Source organism: Zychaea mexicana, assembly GCF_025766255.1.
Source record: "Zychaea mexicana strain RSA 1403 chromosome Unknown BDB00scaffold_14, whole genome shotgun sequence".
Taxonomy (NCBI): Eukaryota; Fungi; Mucoromycota; class Mucoromycetes; order Mucorales; family Lichtheimiaceae; genus Zychaea; species Zychaea mexicana.
Genome location: NW_026516677.1, coordinates 302,158 through 321,381, shown reverse-complemented (window position 1 = coordinate 321,381; position 19,224 = coordinate 302,158). Strand labels below are relative to the sequence as shown.

Here is a 19,224-nt window from a genome sequence, read left to right as displayed (position 1 = left end):
ATATTGTTAATATCATAACAGTAAAAACATAAATAACATCTTGTTAAGTGTATTAGATATTTCTCAAGTCGATTTGATGTAAATTAAATAGAGCAGACTTTGAATATGGCCCACCACGAATCAGCATCTCATGGACCCCTTGCACCAGTGTAATTTTATGCTTTGATTTGTGTTGCGGTTCGATTGGCGCTGAAGTTGTTATTCCCAAGCAGTAAAGTTTATACGCGTATCACACATCGACGCACCTTATTTTCCTCTTCTCGACTTTTACTTCTTGCTCTTCCAATGACACCACCTACTTGCTCGACATTCGCTGTACCCGTTGGCATACCCGTATATGGCGTTACGTTCACCCCAACTAACCAACTTCTTATTGGAGGCGGTGGTGGTCCAGGTCGCTCAGGTGTTCAGAACAAACTTGTAAGGATTCCTACTTGAGACCGAGAGAGAGAGAAAATAGTTTATTTGCTGTGGTCAAGTTACCTATTTCTCTTGCTTTACTAAATTTCGGTTAAATTAAATTAGGTGTCATATAAAGTTGAGCCACGCAGAAAAGATCTCGAAGAAGAAGCAGTGTACGATCTTTCTAACGATGAAGATGCGCCCATGTGTCTCGATGCTCATCCTACTGTAAGTTCATTATGTGTGTGTAATGAAAAAATTGCGCGTGTGTTTTGTCGTCTAAAAGGAACGCTCATGGTCATCATATTGTGACAGGAGAATGTGGTAGTGGCAGGCATCAATAGCACCGAGCAAAATATCAAGAAAGGCGAAAATAAAAACTGCCGAGTGTTTAAAGTTCTCGAGTCACAGTAAGTCAGTGATGAAGTAGCATTGTATGTATATTGTGCTTACCCAAGGATTATTATTATTATCGATATTAGGTTCGAATTGACGAAATCATTAGCTTCAATAACAAGCAAAAGTGCCGAGGACTATCAGGTAATAAAGGATCAGCTAATTACTAAATGATTTGAAAGTTGCTTTATGGGGAATCGGTAAGAAGGAAGTTTGCCTTCTACCAACATAGACTGACTGTATATGTTAGAAAGTAATCCGCTTCAATTCGGACGGCACCTTGTTTGCTACTGGCTCGTCCAATGGTCAAGTGCGTGTATACAGCTATCCAAGTTTGGAACCTGCTTGCGACGCAATCGAATCCTCGGGTGATGATGAGGTGATGGATGTGGATATTTCATTGGAAAAGGACAAGTTGACTTTTCTGTTGCGGGATGCTATCAAACTTGTCAATTTGCGCGGCCGCCATGCCGGCAAAGTCAAGCAAACGATCTCACCAGCAACGATTGACAACAAACAAAAATTCCAATTCCGTAGTTTCCGGTATAAAGAACTAATTAGGATTACATATTATGAATGCCATATTACTATGCATCAAATGTTGACATCCTTTTTTGCTTTTCGTTTTTTTAGATATGGTCGATTATACTGTAAAGATTTTGCCTATCTAGTGGCAAACAGTCCGAAGGGAGGATATGTTGTCAAGCTTGATGCATATACTCTGGAGCGTGTCCAGATGGTTAGAATCAGCAAAAAGCCAATCACAGCGTTCTGCATCAGGTAAGAAGAGGATGAGCCGATTAGTAGCATCCCCGAATAAATGAGTGATAATAATGGATTGCTGGAACAATAGTCAGGACGGTGGTGTCATTGCTGCAGCTTCATCCGATTACACTATTAGTTTATACGAGTCAAACTCTCTGCGCGTAAGGGACTTCAATGCATACATGAAATCTATGTCTTGTTCTTTATATTCCATCTGGCTCTTTAAAACAACGATGCAGTTCTATATTGATGATATCTTGTAATTGTTACCTGTATAGTTACTTTATCAGCTTAAGGAAGCCCATGGATTCGCGATAACCAGTATTGCCATCAGTCCTGATCGCCGTTTATTGGCAAGTGGCTCGGCCGACAACAGCTGTCGTATTATAACTTTACCAGAGCAGTTTTCAAACGGTAAGTCGATCTTTAAATAAGAGCAAATATGACATGTACAAGATGCCGCTTTTCTTCCCACTGATTCAAGTTATAACTTTTGATTACCTGTTTAGCTGTCGCAGCCATCAATCCCCTCAAGACTGTGTTATTAGCCGTTGTCACTGCTTTCTTGATTCTGCTCATCATACACTTCATCAGTTCTGGCACAAGCGAACAGACACTGTTGGATTCTATAAAGGGATCTCCGGCTATAACTACTACAACGGATATCCAAGCAACATCGACGATTTTGACTACTACTGCTGCTGCTAACATTGAGACAGGCACTATTACTGCAAGTGCAAATGATAACGACAATGGTGATAGCATCAATATGGATTCAACCACCCTTATTTACTCTGTTACTCATACAAAAGACGAACTTTAATAATCTCCCCCACTCACCTCAGCACGTTGTCCATTCTTTCCATCCCTCTTTTACCTAAAAGCAAGCAGCAGCCTACAATAGACGCTTTCTAATATTATTATTACTTTTGTCTAAAATAAAAAAAAGTTTACATCAAATAATGTATGATTGGAAGTCTTTACTATGCGCTGTGTGCATGTGTGTGGTACAAAAAGAAAATTCGCATGCATACAAACACCTCTTCTTTTCCTTTAAAATCAGACAACAATGAACAACACTCCCGCGGACACAGTGGAAGTACTAGACGACGAAAATCGATCAAAACTAGCGACACTAAAATCCATTGTGCAACAACAACAAACACTCATTCACGACAAGAAAGCAGCAGCACTACGCGACGCTGAAGTCAGTGTACGACAACGCGCAGGTACACACACACATCCTTTGATCCCTTAAAAATATCTGACCAAGCGATCGCATCTATAAAGTTTCTTATTTCAATTTTCCATCTGACGAAAAGATAATCAAAGAGCATTACGCGAGGAAATTGCGAAATATGAAAGTTACATTCACAAACATCAACAAAGTAAGAGAATAAGATCAAGCAGATCAACAGTTGGGACCATAACAAGATTCTTTCCAGAAACAAACCCTAACGTTGACTTGCTGAATAGAACAACCTAAAACGCGAGAACAAGTAAGACAACTCGAGCAGCAAGTTGAAGAATATCGAACCCAATACCAAAACAGTCAAGCAAAGAAAAGATCGATACAACAAACACGCGATCGTTTAGCAGCCACTGTTGAGCGGAAAAAAGCAGGCAAGCTCTTATTTTTGTAGATATGCATAAAAAGCATACACTAACTGTTTGATGGAACTCTGTAACAGATAAAGAAGCCCAGACAATAAAGGCGCGAAAACAGCTCGAGAAAGCTGAACTCCTAGCAAATACAGAAGCTCTACAGCTCAAAATTACTGGATTAGGTGGTAAGCTATTGTTGTTTTTCACCAATTGCTTTTTCTGGACCATTGCAACGTATCGAGCATTTTTACAAATAATGTTATGATCAACAATGTAGATTTTAAGAACAAGTTCGAGTTTAGATGTATCGATGAAAATCACCCAGAGAAAGAATATTCGTTTGTTCTCAGACTATCTGAGGATGGGATCTATTCAGGTAAAAAAAAAAAATTACGGTGTGACGAAAGGAAGGCAAGACGATTTCCCGGGGGGGGGGCGGGGGAAGGGGTGAAAGACGACTTGTGAAAAGATACTGATATATCCATCCGTAAAGTTACTGCTTGTGATCCACCAATCCGTAACCTCGACGAATTGGAGGCCCAGCTACGACAAGAAGGGGACCCATACTTGTTTCTGAAACGCATGCGGAATGCATTTAGTGAACATGCAGCGAGTAACGGTGATGCTGATACTATGAAGCTTTTATTATAATAGTAACGAGAGGAAAACAGTAGTATTAAAAGCAGTAGTAGTAGTTTTTATATATTAACTTAATCTCCATTGGCTGACACAACAGTTTCAGTATCATCGCTATTCAATTGCTGTTGTGGTTGGTCGCGACTATATTCATTGCACTCATCATCCTCATCCATATCGTCGTTGTTGCTACTGCTTTCATTTGGGATAGTGACAAGTTTTGGTGGGATCAGATTGTATGTTTGTGAAAGTAAGAGAAATCGAGCGTACAACGATGTTTCATTCTATAAGCATAAGAACCACCTCAATATCAGATAAGTGAACACGCAAACTTCTGTGGATCGAATACGAACTTACTTCAAACGATTGGTATATTTCGCGATGATGAAAATAAGCATGTGCAAATACTCGATAAAGACGTCGGGCGATAGATTGGAAATGTTTCAATGATGGTTCAGGGATCGATATCCTGACATGGCGAGGATGAGTATGAGTCCAGAAAAAAGAGACTTTCATAATATCGATTACTTTTAGCGACCAAAGTACTTAACTATTGCTCACCTGCTTGGAAAATATTTTGAGTTATTCAACAGCATAGCAGCGCCATCGAGAGTGTGTATAATATAATCAATCGCAGGGCACTAGAACAAGAAGCAAGTATGTTACATGCTACGCTCTTGCCAATCACCATTTAAATTTTAGTTGTTACCGATTGTGTGGATGGATGCGCGGCACAAAGATAGACCCAACCTTCAGCTTTCATTTCAGGGCAATTTTCCATAGTGCATTCGGGTTCCAAAGCAACCACTAAAAGTGACAGTTCTAAACACACTTGTCTAAACAACCAGTTTAGGAAGTTTCTAATGAGTAACAGTTCTACTAAATAAAACTTTGCATTCAAATCTGCTCTTCTAAGGCAGCGCTAATAAAAGGAATGAGAGACTATGGTTACAATACCTTAAATGTTCAAACTGCCAAACCTGGCTGTCAACAGTTTCAGGAAGGTCCACTATACGCTCGACATTACTTTTGTCTAATCGTATTGTCTGTTGAATATATTCGACAACGCCAAACGATGAGTCGAGTCCATCCAAGGATTCAACTGGCCATGCAAATGTAGACTAAAAATAAAAGTCCAAGTTACTTATATAGATCAATTGACAAGGGTGCTATAAAACGAGAGCAATCACTAACTTACTTCTAGACGAGTGCCTGGATACAGTCGGCGTAGGCTATTGTCCTGGGGAGCAGCTTGTAGTGTGTCACTCATATGATACGTGTATAAGGAAAAGAAAACCAAAAAGAAGGCGAAAGCAGTATAGGTAGTGGTTCGTCGTTGCACACAACGTAAACCTCCTTTCATGCAGTTCCGCCCCCCCTCCCAAGTTCGTCGTGACTCGTCGTGTCGCTTGATGTTTGGAGTTTATAATGATAAACCACCTCCTTTATTTACACTGATACGTAATGGATATTAAGTGCGACTTTCGTTTCTTAGGATACAGTATACAACGTATAGATCCATGAAAGTAACGATTGTGCTAACCTTTGACAGCAATAACTTCAGTGGTGTCTCTTCCGGAGGATAGCATGCTCCGAAGGGCTTGCTGAGACAAAAGAACGTTTTACATCTACGTTGCTCCGAAGTTGACGAATGCACGTAACCGTGATTTAATCGGACACTTCTCTGACCTGAACGCATCATTCTACAATATCTAAGCGCGATTAAACATAGAGGCTTGTCTTGCTATTTCTGCGGTTTAAGATCTCACGAACACCTACTACAATATCAAGTACATAATCCTCATAGATTTCACTACGAAATCTTCAATACATAAAGGCTTACATATAAGCACTATCAAACATCTACCGGGTTTAAACTATGTCTAGCTTTCCCTGGAGCCAGAGAAAAACAACCCTCATTTCATGGTAGAGCATATCATATAGCTTCCCTACTACTCATACACAAGTAGTGACTGTATATTAACCCGCTGAGATGTGGCATGGCTTCCATGTGGTCAACGATATCCACTATATCAATGTTTACCTTTATTTTCTAACGCGATTTCTAAGAATCTAAAGTTTATTGGAGTCATTCCTTTTTATCCGTTAATGCAACACCTTCAGTGAGATACAGCCATCATACTGCGCATCAAGTGCTCAACAAATGCAGCCTCATATCAGTAAGTTTTTTATTCTTGTCATCAATGCATAACTTAGCACCACAAATTTCATCAGATATGACGAGAAGAAAGAAGCAGTGATGACAATGAGGCAAAGTTTTTTATACATGTACGATCAATTACTAGAAATCTGATTTGTCTCTCTATAACAACTATTGCTCCGTAGTATAAGAGAGCCAGATAAAAAAAACATCATTCTTTTTAATCGATCATTGATACAGTAACGGGACAGGTTATATAAAAAGCAAGATACTAGGCTTATGTGAGGATGGCCTACCCACCTGCTGATTTTTTAAAGGTTACACAATTTCAACCTCCGGGCTGATGGCAGGCAGCACTTCAATCAATTTCGTCCCTGCCGCCTTTGGACCTTCCTTTCCGCCTCCAAAAAATGGTATGTGTCTATCATATCGTAGCTGAAGTTTGCAGGAAAGATATGGGGGTGGGAGCAATAAACGGTATCGAAACAACGACGACGAAAATACTGTACGATCAATGATTACGATATACGAATGGATGGATGGGATTGATGGATGGATGGATGCAAAAAAAAAAAACGATGTCGTCGACAAACCGGCCCGACCTTATTTTTTGCGACATTTCAGCCATTGCAGAAAATTGGCTTTTTCATGACACATCAACTCAACCTTCCACCTCAATTGAGCGAAGTTGCCGCCTTTCGTACCGTTCTTGCTCCTTCCTTGGCTGTTTTTCTCGGCACACTACTTTCGAGAAATTAGCGACCAAATGGCTAATATAAGTTATGACATTGTAGGGTATTGATCTTAAGCATCACCACGTCAAGAACACCAACCGGACGGCACCCAAGTCGGACAACGTCTACCAGCTTTTGTTGGTTAAGGTAATGAAGGAGAACAGCTGGATTGCGCATTTCCCTTGTTTTATAAGAGAATGTGTGCTCTACGGAGGAGGAAAGGCAAAAGAAGAATAAGAACTAAACGAAAGAATTGCCATGCTATCTTCAGTTGTACCGCTTCTTGGCTCGCCGTACCGATGCCAACTTCAACAAGGTTGTGTTGAAGCGTCTCTTTATGTCGCGTATGAACCGTCCTTCCGTCACTGTGTCGCGTTTGGTCAAGACTGCCCAGGAAGGCAAGACCACCGTTGTTGTCGGTACTGTCACTGACGACTCGCGTCTTCTTGAGGTCCCCAAGCTTTCGGTTGCTGCTCTCAAGTTCTCCAAGACTGCCAAGGCCCGCATCTTGAAGGCTGGTGGTGAAGTCTTGACTTTGGATCAGTTGGCTCTTCGTGCCCCTACTGGCTCCAACACCGTCTTGATCCGTGGTGCCAAGAACAGCCGTGAGTCTGTCAAGCACTTTGGTATGGGCCCCCACAAGAACAAGAAGCCCTTCGTCCGCTCCAAGGGTCGCAAGTTCGAGCGTGCTCGTGGCAAGCGTCAGAGCCGTGGTTTCAAGGTTTAAGCTTTCCCTTTTTCAACAAGCCCTTGTTTGGAAATCTCTTTCTTTACTGCCAATAAAAGAAAATGGGAAGACTCGACAAAAAAACTTTCGAATTGTGAATATCATTGTGTGCATGAGAGCAATGGGGATGTTTGACTTGATTATATAATTTATATTATAACATATACTTTGAGACTTTGTACACATCAACAGAAAGCAGCTACATGCTACTGCTAACAATCAATGATTCAATCAATCAATTAGAACAGAACAGAAGAAAAGTATGTTCAATAATCTATTTCTTGGACTTCTTCTTGGTGGGCTCGTCATCTAGTCTCCAGGAAAAGGAAGAGAATGATTCATTATCAGCATTTTATGAATGCCAAACAAAGACAGAAAGGACAACAACTTACCTTCTTCTTCTTCATCATCCTCAGAACCCAAGTCGATCTCGTCGGCATCCTCATCGTCTTCATCATCTTCACCTTGAAAGTATCTAAAATAAAATGAAAACGAGGGATCGCCCATTAGAATTCCCGAATTATCTCGTCATGTTGCACAAGAAGTAATGGTAGCTTACTCAAGAGCGCCAGGGAAAATGTCATCGCTGTAAAATGTACGCCACACAAGGAGAAAACAGTTTAGTTAGTAAGCCAAAAGCACACTATGCACCTCGATTTTTACTCACGCCAAAATACCGCCGATGGTGTTGTCGTTGCTGCCAAAGAACTCCAAGAACGACAAGTTGCTTTCATCATCCTCATCGGCCTTTCTCTTCTTGCTAGGCTCCTTGCCGGGATGGTATTCGATGGCGCTCTTGTTGATGACTTCATCCTCATCCTCATCATTGATCACGAATTCCTAAATATCACCCCGATTCTTCCGTGTTAATCATACTGTAAAAAAAAGCCATCTAGTCTTCCCAAAAACCCCATGTACAAGAAAAATTATGCCAGCATTGTTGTTACCTTGGTAAGGGTTTCGTTTTTGAAAACATCGTTCTTCTTGAAAGTCTATACCCATATAAAGAAAATTAAGCGTGTCAGAACCCAAATGTGATGTCCTCCTGCATAGTATTCGTTATTGGTAAAAAAGCAATAGTCAGGAAAACCACTTACAGCGACAACCTTGCGGTAGTCGGGACGAGCTTCATCGTATTCGACGTGGAAATCAGTCAAGTTCTCCACAGCTTCAATATCATTTTCGCTGGGGCTGAGGAACAGAGGGGTATTGCCAATCTGATATTTACAAAGGAAGAGAGATCGAGAAAGAGTTTGAGTGAGATTACGCGCTCTTTTATGGTTTCCTTTCAAAGATCCATTCGCGTTAATGAATAAAAAAGAGCGAGAGAGAGAAAAACTTACAGCCTGGGTCCAGAAGCCGGGGATCTTCTTAATAGTGTCGCGGCGCTTTTCCCAGATGGGGACCATAAGCTTACGAGTGTAAAGTTCGACTTGTCTGGCGGCCTTTTGGGCCTCCTCTTGAATGTTGGCAAATTCCTGGTTTATGACTTCTTCAGACATGATTTGAGAAAGGGTTTGTATGAGAAAGAGAGAAAAAACAATAAAGCTGGGTTCTTGAAGTAGCCGCGTTTTTATAACTTTCTTTTGTCGCGATTAAAAGCCTTCGTGACCGCGTAAAATGCATGATGGCGGGCTATTCTTTCGTGTACCCTTCTTTTTATTTCAGCTCCAACTTAATTATCTACTCTAAATTTCCATTAATGTCCTCCTCTCATTTTTGACAGGCTAGCTGCTGCTTGCTGTGGATAATCTTGCGCAAATCTAAAATTTTGTCTACACCATCAGTAATTTCCATCGACGCATCCTTCTGCTCGTAAAGCAAGTAAAGATGGAGCGTGGCTTTACCTGATTTGTGCTTTGGTTGCTTCAACGTAGGAAATAGCGTGCTCAATTTCAGTTTCCGTGCGCGCTAAATCGATCGCTGTTTCATAGTACTTTAATGCCTCTTCTGGTTTCCCTTGTTCCAGTAGGATTTGTGCCAAAGAAGCCACTGCAGCATCGCATGCAGGATCCACTAACAAAATAAAAAAAATTCTAAATATCGAGTATCATATCATCATCCATCATCAGATAACAACACAAAGTTATATCAATACCAACCTTGTAATGCGATTTTGCATAACCGAATAGCCTCATCTGGCTCACGCATGACTTGATATGTCAACATTGCCTTGTTGATATACGGTAAAGGACTGCTCTGATCCAGCGCAATTGCCTTTGTAAACATTTCCAATGCTTGTGGCAAGTTTTGCTGTTCTATCAAGAGTTCACCAAAGTAATTATGGACCTCGGACGATTGAGGAAATAGTTTTAATGCATCGTCTTGAAACGTGGACATGGCTGCTGCGATCCGTCCGAGCTTATATTGCGCTACACCAAGTTGGATATGTGCGTATACAAAGGAATCATCGAGGCTGATGCTTTTGCTGTAATCCTTGGCTGCATTCTCGTAGTTGCCGCTGATATAGTTGACTGATCATGTATAAGAAAAAAAAGTGTTGTGCCATGTTCACATCAAGCTCTCTGTATATTGCAATGGGAAACAGCAGTAGCTCTTGTGCTTATTCTATTACCTTGACCTCTAATATAATTGTACATGCGTAGAAACGGAACTCGGATTAATAAGGATGTAGGCATGATGTCTCTAATTACTGAAATTGCATACCGGTGATAGTAAATATCAGGATCAGTTGGATTAATAGCCAGAGCGTCTTCGAATTGCTTTATAGCAGCAGCCAGGTTACCTTAACCACATACATTAAAAAGATATTTATACGTACATATCGTTTTAAATAAATTGAAACCATTCGTTTTACCTTGCTCAATGTATATACTAGATCGTTTAATATAGCTCTGGATGTATTTGGGATCGATTTCGATTGATTTGTCAAAACATGCAAGTGCTTCTTTTGCATTGCCCATCAAAAACTTGAACGTGCCCTTGATATTCAATGCATGTGCTTGATAGGCAGGTGATAGACCAAGCTCAATAGCTTGATCACACGCTTTGTATGCTTTCTCATAGTTTCTGGATTTGATTGCTTCGCATGCCTCTACAAAACGGCTATCCCCTATGTTTTCACTAGACGCAACCGGTTCGGCTCGTGAAAGATCTAATGGAAAATATGGCCAGCATATACATTAATATAGCATAAAGCTATTGAATTGATGAATAACGAAAAAGTACCAGATCTATATGAGTCAAAATAAGCGCTGACAAAAGTGGATGATGGTAGCCGTGGTTGTTTGGTCTACGATCCAACATTTATACATTTGAGCATCTTTCTACAGTTATCCGACAAGTCATACTGCCTTTCTCTTTTCCCTGCCCTCTACAGCATTTTCTATTTATCCTGCCATAATACGTGGTGAATTGCTGCTCAAGTATATGTAGTACCTTCATTATTTCTGCAGCTTTCCTTTCAGAAACCTTTTTCATTAATCTTTCCATGGATCGTGCTGCTACCTCGTTGTTGAAGTTTTCCAGAATACAGACGCAAGTATAATCTAAACAACGGACAGCTCTTGAACACGATTTGCTGTGGATGTATTGTATGTTTGAACAAGGTGTAATCTGTGAGAAATATTTACCATAAAGAGCTGTTTCTAAATCCCCCCGCAGCTCCAGCGCATGTGCACGTCGATTCAATGCTTTAATATAGACCGGATTCAGTTGTAAGGCGCTATTACAGTCATCGAAAACCCGACCATTATCGCCAAGGTTTGCATAGCAAGCAGCTCGGTTTGAATAATAGATCGGGTCTGCTTTGAATTCGATGGCTTTGGTATAGAGCTGAGCTGCTTCTGTCCACTTCTTTTTGCCAAACATGCTATTCCCTCTGGACTTTAATGATTGTGCTGCTTCAGATCGTTGCTAGTAGTAAAAATCTTGGATTTAGTTTTTTTGTTGTGATGCATTGATATGATATTTCCACACCTACCGCTGCAACCCGCGTTTATTCAGACACTTACTGTGGGCGACAGTTTTGCAATGGTCTCGGCTGGCATATTCTCAAAATTACCCAGTACAGCTTAATGAGATAAAAGGCAACAACGTCTGTTAGAAAAAACTTACTACCACGATCTTGATTTCCATTGTCTTTTTCTTTTATTTTACCGGATTGGTTAATATCACTGCTTGTACCACGACCGCGTCTTCCGGAGGACTCCTCTTTGTCTGGTGTCTTTGGCGCCGAAGACGACGACGAAAGGTAATAAACGCCCGCGCCCGCAACAATTACGCTGGCACCAAGGACACAAAATAATTTCCAATCCTTGCTCTCAATGAAGCGCTTCACACGATCGCCTGCTGTTTCTCTCATATGCAAATAAAGAGCTCGCACGTTATGCAAAAAAAAAGAAGAGTAAGCTGGGTCTCTAACTCTTTTCCGGAGTTTTTGAGAATGGTACTTTGGTGCCGCCAAGAGAGAGCTTATAAAGAAAAAGGACCATTCTCTTTCTATTTAAAATTTCAAAACCACAAATGGCCGGTTTAAGAAGTAAGCGACTCGTTTTTCTGGATAAACAACAATTGCGAAGCTCGTTTATATGAGATTATTGCGAACTGCACTATCTTTCTTTTAAGCATAAAAGAGATAAACCTGGGATTAATGTCGTAATCTGTCTTTTACATGCTTTTTCTTACAGCGTAGGTTGTCACTTTCTTTGACTTTGATAAAGGACGAATTGGCTTCAGGAACTCACGGTTAATTATTATTGCTGTTATGGAAAAAACAAAGGATCATTGCCTTGGCATTTGTCTTGGCTATCGGCTTTTTGCTTGTGATATTATCCTGTGCTTTATACTAGTAAGTTTCTCAATAATAATAAACATGACTTTTCCCGAAATACTAAGATGCTTTCTCTTTTTCTAGCAATTGGTGGCCACTACTCGTAGGTAAGATATCTCTATAGCAAACGATACTCTATGTATAAAGAGAGATAGAGAGAGGATACGTTATTGATTTTGCGGGGAATGATAGTTGCGACCTACGTGCTTGCACCTTTACCAAACGCGCTATGCAGCCGGTGTGCTGGTCAAGACGATCTGATGTCCGAATATAACAGTGGCGTTATCGACGCTGGGCATTTTATTACCGGAATGTTTATAGTGACTGGATTCTGTAAGTTTGAATGGAAAGATAATAGAGACTGTGTACCTTGGGGTGGGTTTGGGAGGATTGTTCGGATCAAGTATGACACCCGAGGAAAAGAATCTCCTTTTTGATATTTAACGACATGCAATATAGGTCTTCCGTTCGTGCTTGCACATGCCGAAGTGGTAAAGTGCTCAATACTTGAGTTACATGCTTGGAGTATAAATCCAATACTAAACGATAATGTCGTATCCACGTAACTATATTAGATCACGATTCCAGCCATGGTGATGAGTATTTGTGGAGGTATCCTTGTATACGGCACAAGTAAGTTTTTTTCGTATAAAGAGCCTTATGTGTCTAGAGAAGGAAGTGGTGCACTAAGTCTACATGTGCAACCCTCTATTTTGTCTATAACAGTCATCACATACACCCACTTCTTTGCCGATCAAAGCGACGACTATTAAGATATCCAATCGATTTTTTGTACATAAAAGCTACTGTGTGCACCTCTCTCCTTCTTTTCTTGGCCGCACTTTTTCTTCACTAAATAGGTTACAAGTTAAGAGAAACGATTCTTTGGTTGTATGTGAGGATTATACCACACAGTTACTTTTTTATTGCTCTAGTAAAAACAACTATGAAGGAAGAGAACGGACATGATATTAAACTGATAAAAGTAAAGATAAAGAAACAGAGGAAAGATAATAGAGAGAGAGAGAGAAAGAACAGAAGGAACTGATTCAAGCGCTACTGTCGAGAACCAATACCAGCCAAAGATTGATGGGCCTGAGCCAATTGTGCTTCCAAGGCCTTGATACGATGCTCGTAGGATGCTTCTTTAGTGAGCAAGGTCGACTTTTCCGATTCCAGCACAGCCGCACGCAAGAGCAAGGTCGTGTTTGTCTTTTCCAGGTCGGCCACACGCTTCTCGAGTCCTTCCATTTTCATTGCCTTTCGCATCCGCGATCGTCGAGCTGCATCGGTGTTCTTCTGTCGTTTGACAGCAGCTTCATCCAAAGGAGACGACGATGACGAGTTAGCACTAAAATCCGAAGCCATATCAGCCGACTTGCGCTTGCGGGCAGAGAAGGTGGGCATGACAGAGATGACGGGGCTCGTTTGCTGCTGCTGCTGCTGCGGCGGCGAAGGGATGACTACAGGCTGTTGGTGTGCGAGAGCAGGTGCCTGGGTCACTGTCGCCAAGGCGGCCAGGGCAGTGTGCAGGTCGTCACCAGATGCAGTGGCTTCGGGCGCAGCAGTCATTGGGGCGGCAGTGTCTTGAGGCTGTTGCTGCTGCTGCTGATGCTGTTGCTGTTGAGGCACCTCAAACAAAGGAAAATTCAAGATGGCAGAGACATCCAAGTCGGCAAACCCGGTCTTCTCCAAGGCAACGTGTTCGGTGGTAGGCGAGGTCAAGAACATGTCTTGAGGTGTGGCGATTTCTGGGGTCGAGTGGACACTTTGCTGTCCGGTACCCATGGCAGCAGAGAACCATTCGGGAGAAGTAGCAAACCACTCTTGCTGTTGCTGCTGTTCTTGCTCCGTCATGGCTGTGGTCGGCTCAGCGCTGGTGAGCGACTGGAAAAATTGTTGGAAAAGCTGGTCGTTCATCTTTTGTTGTTCTGATTTTTGTTCTTGTTCTTGGGGGAGTAATACTGGTGACTTGGTAGTAGAAGTAGTAGTAGTAAAAGTAGAGATAACGGCTGTGGTCATGCTAGGATGATGCTTCTTGAGATCAACAAGGTTGCTGTTTTGGTTTTCGAGACTTATAAGTCTTTTTGGGAAGTTGACGAGTCGAGAGTTGACATTTCGGTAAACTGGAAAAGTAGGCCATGATGGGGGCAACTACACTAATGTGTTGGTGGGGGTAACGGATTGCTGGATAAATTGGTGGAAAACTATTGTTAAAATAATCGTACAGTTGTACGGTTGGCGCTTAAGCGGTGAAGGAGACCATGGTGGGATAATGGGGGAGAATACAGATATCACAACAGGGGTTCAGAAAAGAATAATATAGTAATAATAATAGAAGAGGTAGCGCGTATTTGGTTAATACAAATAGTTAATAGCGAGCAGGGTAATAGTTAATAGAATAGAGCAGGGAAGGTTTCCACCAAAAGAGTTAAGCAAAGAGAGAAAGAGAACAAAAATTTTTTTTTCGTGGGGTTCGATGCGAAATAACAAAGCGGCGACGGTACACAGAGATGACTCACTGACGGGGTATTACATCCAATCACATTGCAGGACGCGTTTTCCTCGCACACACACACACACACACACACACACACACACACATACGCATCTCCTTTTTCCCTTTCAGAAGAGGACTAACTCGTCAAACCTACATCGATGTCGTACTTGATCTTATCTTCTTCACATCCTCTCTTTTGCACCGGCAAATGTAACTTATGCACAGTCATCGCTGCTCAAGTGTGTTCCTGTGGATGTGCTGCTGCAGTGGAGTCTGGCTTAGTAAGTGGCTCAGAATGAAGTGGCGGCGACGGAACCGCTGAAGAGCACGTAACATCTCAGTCTGTAACAAGTACCGCGTTTTCGGCGTAACGCTATTTGGATGTTTTCAGGAACACAAAATACGATTACACAGGAAAGCGATCATCGATAACCCTTGCTTATCTTTGGTTCTTACATGCTCACTAGGCGTGCATTCGCTGCTACAGTAGTATCGATAAGGGCAAACGCTAACCCAAACTCACTGCTACGTCGAAGCTGATGTAATGATGGCCTTTGTTCTCGCCGCCGTGGAGTTTTGCCTGTAAGATTTCACACATTTCACAGCCTGTAAAACGATGGAGCCTATAGCCGCTGGTCTGTGCTACAACCGATCAACGCTGTCTGGCTTTTCTCTTTGATCATTATAATGTATTCTTGGCAGTATACGCATAATGGAAAACGATTTATTGTGGACTACATGCCAGCTAGAACAATAGGAGTGGTCGTGACAACAAGCCAAGATTAAATACGCTCGAAAATAAGAGGCTCTTTAGGGAAAAGTTTAAGTGAGCCCAACACACTGCGATCTTTGCCCCGGTCATAACCTGATTGTGTCGAGATGTTGTAACGCATCACAAGCTCTGCAATAAAAAGCTTGAATTCCATGATGACAAACTGGCGACCCCGGCAAGGATGCATAGCCCAGCCAAAGGAAAAATAGCCCTTCTGGGTGATCGTTTGGCTCGTCCATTGCTCGTTATTCTCATTGCTGCCCGCATAACGATACGGATCGTATTCGTCCAACAAGGAAGAAGAGGAAGGGAAGACAGTGTTTCCGGAGCAATAGAAGGATCCTTGTGGCCTTCTTCTTGAGCTACCGCGATCAAACTTCCTTTGGGAACGACCTTGCCGTTCGAAAACAGAACGTCTTGCACCACTCGATGGAAATTCATCAACGGATTACTGTGGTACCGGAGCGTTTCTCTTGCAAATGAGTCCAACAGACTAATTGAGCCAATGGTATCCGGAGTAATGTTATCCTCGCCCAACTTGAGTATTTCTTGGCGTAGTTCTTCGACAAGCCGAGGCCTGCATGCAAGCTCATGTAATGCAAAGCCGTTAAATTGTTTGCGAGCCAAGGACCCGCCAGTAAAAAGCTTGATAAACCGGAGCGCACAATCCACTGTGGACCGTTGTGAGCCGTCCGAATTGAGTTGATGCAAAAGTAGATTGAAATAGTTTCCTTCATTTGTTCTTCTTCTTGATTACTGCCGGACGAAAAACGTGTCTTGTCGATCTGAGGAACTATCATTGCCAATGCACTATATAGATCCGCTTCGGCTGATACAAAACGGCGAACTATTGAGTCAGCGATTCAGAACGGAAACGTGCGATACACTGCTGCCGCTCGCACAATCGTATTGTGTATATTCGAGAGAATCGGGCCGAGTTTCTTGTTATCGATGGATTGACTACCCACAAAGGCTGCACAGAAAGTACGGGCTTGCATCTTGCTGAGGAAGCTTTTAATGTCGACCTCTTTTCTAGCTCCACGTTCTTGCAACTGTAGTTCCTCATCCAAACATTGCTTGATCTCCTCTTTCACCCGAAGACTGAACTTCGTAACGCCTTTTTCGCAGTAGTTCTTTTGTGCAATCGTGTTGACTATACCCCCCGAAGAAAGCACGCTGTCAGTCCTTTCTGGCACGATATTAAAAGAGGGAGTAGGCTGTAAGATGAAAAGCATAGATCAATCTTGATACTTACAGGGAATCCGGTGGTGGCTAAGCTCGTCTGTTTTGCCATTATTATAATGGGACACGATGATACGTTGCATCGGAAACACATATTCCACCTCTTGATGAAGGCTGACGACATTCTCCGGCATCCGGAGAAGCTCAATAATCAGTTTACCGGTAACCACATAGATCTCTTGATTCACAGGCTGGCGAACGCGAAACAGGAGCCCATATTTGGCTTTGCATTGCCGTATGAAATGCAAAGAGTTTGACGCCATTTGCAAAGAATGCCCCAATAGTGGAAGTGCGCCGGGTACAACTGGCACAGTATCTTCTCGTTGCTCAGTAACAAAAACTGCTGCTCTTTTCCTCTTGCAGTCCTTGCTTTCATCACTCTCCATATCAGGAACCAAGCCAAGACTAGGATGCCAGACGATTGTAAAGCTAGTGCTGTATGGCTTGATAAAGCATTGGAATTGAACCCAAGAGGAGTAACCATGGTATCGGTCGTAGCATAATGTAGTGGCCGTTGAATTACTGAATTAATGAAGTCGATCATAATGTTTAGCGTCAGCAAGTACGACAGAAATAAGGAGAAAAGAAAAGATTACCAATTGATGTCAGCCTTAAAGACAGTATAAATAGCAAAACGGAGCAAAATCCTGCTCCTGGCATATATTTCGTTGAGAAAGGAGATACAGAAAAGCCAACTATTTGATGCATGATATGTGATGTGGAAGGTTACGTTTGATCGTACCGTATATCACATGCAGTTGCCCAATCTTCTGCATGAAAAATACTATCGCTCACCGGTACCAGAGTGTACAGAACAGCATTGCTGCATTTTGCCTTTTAGACACGATGTACGTAGTAAATAAGAATAGCGAAGTAGCAGGGCAAATACGAATAGGTACAGTCAGATGCTGCAATTATCTAGTTGATTTTGGATATAGTGGGATATATAGGTAGGGTCTTGCTGCATACCCGTCGTCCTGTTCTTGCGACCTGCATCATTAGATACTGTGATAGCTAGCTCTGCAAGAGTCGCTCAGCTAATCGGTAGCCATACTTCTGGTCGTTATTTTACAGTATTTCAATCCTTCATTCATCATTACTAATCCTCAGAAGCTACTCTACTATGTTCATGCCGGCGTCACAAAGTAGAAGGCAAGAAAATCATGTGTGCTCTTAAAAAGGTATCTTTCATGCACATGGCTTCGCCGCCTTTCAACATATAATATACAACGAATAGCCTTCTGCTTGCGTTCTGTCATAAGGAGGCGTCAAGTCTCACTAACTTATAATACAAAACACACATTATGTATATACCTTGAGTCAACAAGAGATATTCTATATAGCCGAGAATGGATGTGGAATTAATACTATATGTTTGATTGTGCCCCATCCAAACACGCTTGTAGATTACAACCTACTTTTGGATGAGCTTTTGGAGTGTTTGATTTTGTCATTCGCTACAAGAAAGTAGTAAGTTATTCTGCTTCAAAAATCTACTGGCCATGGTCAAAAAGTTGTGTTGCACATAAACGATTATATGTTCTCACGTTAATGATTTTTTGTGCGATTTTGTAAAGTCAGTGGGCTCAAGTCCATGTTTATGTGTTTTGCTAAAACAAGTGAAGGAAGCTGTCCCCAAGAAAAGAGCCAAAGCCCCGCTGTTGGACCAAATAAACCAGTCGCCACCTCAATATTAGATACACTGAACTGATGGGCGTCTTTGTGCGAGCGCCGAGCATCAGTGCTTTAACCAGCGAGCGTGCGTTGGGTTGAGCAATGGTGGATGCGACGCAGACGAGTGGCAGACTTAAACAGTGCAAACGCTTATTATCAATGTTTTCCATGGAAGTTTCAATGATAATTGAGTAGGTAAGCGCGGTGAATTAGGTCAACGTATGGCAACAGTAATCAGATAGCGAGTTTCATGCCATTGCTCACAACAGTGATGTATTAGAATGCCGTCAAAAGATACTGTTACAGCTTTGAACGAGCTCCCCTCTCCCACAACAAAGTGGGTCTGCGGGGAGACGAAGCTCCGTGGGGTTTGACACGCAGCGAAGCAGGGGTTCAAAAGACTGAAGGCGTGCAGGCGACAAAGGCGCAAAACTTTCGGAATCTCTCCTTGATGTGTAATCATATTACCATTTACTAGTTGAAGTGATAAGCTTACTACCGTTATAAAAAGTTATCAATGTATAAGTATCTCTTGAATTCAGGAGTAATACATATGCATTGCAAGATCATATCATGCATGCTGCTGCATTTCTGCTGTAGGATTGACTTACTGTAGTTACTGCTGAATATATTTATTTGGAGGGATGATGCAATATCTAAGTAGCACTGTCACAGAACTTCAATCCAATATGCAAAATGCGAACAGAGCACCAGGCGCATAATTTGTATCACCAACGGCGAATGCATCGAAGAAAAGCATAAATGCCGTTGATCATCAGGGTACATTTATAGCCACTTCCTTAATATACATACCTCCG

The 19,224-nt window shown here is 41.9% G+C and overlaps 9 protein-coding genes across 9 annotated transcripts; 4 read left to right on the top strand and 5 right to left on the bottom strand.

Annotated features, from left to right (window-relative positions):
- The first annotated feature begins 67 nt into the window (after positions 1 to 67).
- On the top strand, positions 68 to 2,523 carry BDB00DRAFT_808981 (quinon protein alcohol dehydrogenase-like superfamily). The gene is made up of 9 exons (XM_053122451.1): positions 68 to 420; positions 526 to 630; positions 718 to 812; positions 885 to 942; positions 1,049 to 1,341; positions 1,432 to 1,578; positions 1,652 to 1,724; positions 1,842 to 1,977; positions 2,073 to 2,523. Exons 1-9 carry the CDS (start codon positions 286 to 288, stop codon positions 2,384 to 2,386), a joined length of 1,356 nt encoding a protein of 451 aa, XP_052982731.1. The 5' UTR covers positions 68 to 285; the 3' UTR covers positions 2,387 to 2,523.
- Positions 2,524 to 2,632: 109 nt separating this feature from the next.
- On the top strand, positions 2,633 to 3,819 carry BDB00DRAFT_869406 (chromosome segregation protein Spc25-domain-containing protein; the record flags this gene model as incomplete). Its single annotated transcript, XM_053126602.1, has 6 exons — positions 2,633 to 2,792; positions 2,886 to 2,951; positions 3,040 to 3,153; positions 3,255 to 3,353; positions 3,446 to 3,544; positions 3,662 to 3,819. 6 exons carry the CDS (start codon positions 2,633 to 2,635, stop codon positions 3,817 to 3,819), a joined length of 696 nt encoding a protein of 231 aa, XP_052982730.1.
- A 59-nt stretch (positions 3,820 to 3,878) lies between these two features.
- On the bottom strand, positions 3,879 to 5,074 carry BDB00DRAFT_869405 (Mob1/phocein; the record flags this gene model as incomplete). Its single annotated transcript, XM_053126601.1, has 6 exons — positions 3,879 to 4,088; positions 4,162 to 4,273; positions 4,366 to 4,445; positions 4,514 to 4,640; positions 4,762 to 4,925; positions 5,003 to 5,074. The coding sequence occupies 6 exons, from the start codon at positions 5,072 to 5,074 to the stop codon at positions 3,879 to 3,881; spliced, it is 765 nt and encodes a 254-aa protein (XP_052982729.1).
- A 1,539-nt stretch (positions 5,075 to 6,613) lies between these two features.
- Positions 6,614 to 7,426, top strand: BDB00DRAFT_869404 (60S ribosomal protein L18-B; the record flags this gene model as incomplete). The annotated part of the gene is made up of 3 exons (XM_053126600.1): positions 6,614 to 6,691; positions 6,760 to 6,846; positions 6,971 to 7,426. 3 exons carry the CDS (start codon positions 6,614 to 6,616, stop codon positions 7,424 to 7,426), a joined length of 621 nt encoding a protein of 206 aa, XP_052982728.1.
- A 309-nt stretch (positions 7,427 to 7,735) lies between these two features.
- On the bottom strand, positions 7,736 to 8,928 carry BDB00DRAFT_758242 (uncharacterized protein; the record flags this gene model as incomplete). Its single annotated transcript, XM_053119042.1, has 6 exons — positions 7,736 to 7,901; positions 7,986 to 8,012; positions 8,094 to 8,191; positions 8,374 to 8,418; positions 8,524 to 8,643; positions 8,770 to 8,928. 6 exons carry the CDS (start codon positions 8,926 to 8,928, stop codon positions 7,736 to 7,738), a joined length of 615 nt encoding a protein of 204 aa, XP_052982727.1.
- Positions 8,929 to 9,125: 197 nt separating this feature from the next.
- BDB00DRAFT_869402 (uncharacterized protein) lies at positions 9,126 to 11,750 on the bottom strand (the record flags this gene model as incomplete). The annotated part of the gene is made up of 11 exons (XM_053126599.1): positions 9,126 to 9,189; positions 9,274 to 9,442; positions 9,529 to 9,900; positions 10,002 to 10,009; positions 10,094 to 10,172; positions 10,245 to 10,541; positions 10,616 to 10,679; positions 10,826 to 10,935; positions 11,020 to 11,302; positions 11,401 to 11,459; positions 11,546 to 11,750. The coding sequence occupies 11 exons, from the start codon at positions 11,748 to 11,750 to the stop codon at positions 9,126 to 9,128; spliced, it is 1,710 nt and encodes a 569-aa protein (XP_052982726.1).
- A 116-nt stretch (positions 11,751 to 11,866) lies between these two features.
- On the top strand, positions 11,867 to 13,102 carry BDB00DRAFT_808945 (vacuolar protein sorting 55-domain-containing protein). Its single transcript, XM_053122450.1, has 6 exons — positions 11,867 to 12,076; positions 12,168 to 12,236; positions 12,303 to 12,325; positions 12,411 to 12,551; positions 12,678 to 12,709; positions 12,794 to 13,102. Exons 1-6 carry the CDS (start codon positions 12,060 to 12,062, stop codon positions 12,989 to 12,991), a joined length of 480 nt encoding a protein of 159 aa, XP_052982725.1. The 5' UTR covers positions 11,867 to 12,059; the 3' UTR covers positions 12,992 to 13,102.
- On the bottom strand, positions 13,103 to 14,677 carry BDB00DRAFT_808944 (uncharacterized protein). Its single transcript, XM_053122449.1, has one exon. The coding sequence runs from the start codon at positions 14,238 to 14,240 to the stop codon at positions 13,275 to 13,277; it is 966 nt and encodes a 321-aa protein (XP_052982724.1). The 5' UTR covers positions 14,241 to 14,677; the 3' UTR covers positions 13,103 to 13,274.
- Positions 14,678 to 15,412: 735 nt separating this feature from the next.
- On the bottom strand, positions 15,413 to 19,043 carry BDB00DRAFT_926679 (cytochrome P450). The gene is made up of 6 exons (XM_053128850.1): positions 18,434 to 19,043; positions 16,746 to 17,254; positions 16,376 to 16,643; positions 16,248 to 16,300; positions 15,807 to 16,161; positions 15,413 to 15,747 (listed from the first exon to the last, which is right to left on the bottom strand). The coding sequence occupies exons 1-6, from the start codon at positions 18,574 to 18,576 to the stop codon at positions 15,501 to 15,503; spliced, it is 1,575 nt and encodes a 524-aa protein (XP_052982723.1). The 5' UTR covers positions 18,577 to 19,043; the 3' UTR covers positions 15,413 to 15,500.
- Positions 19,044 to 19,224: the final 181 nt, after the last annotated feature.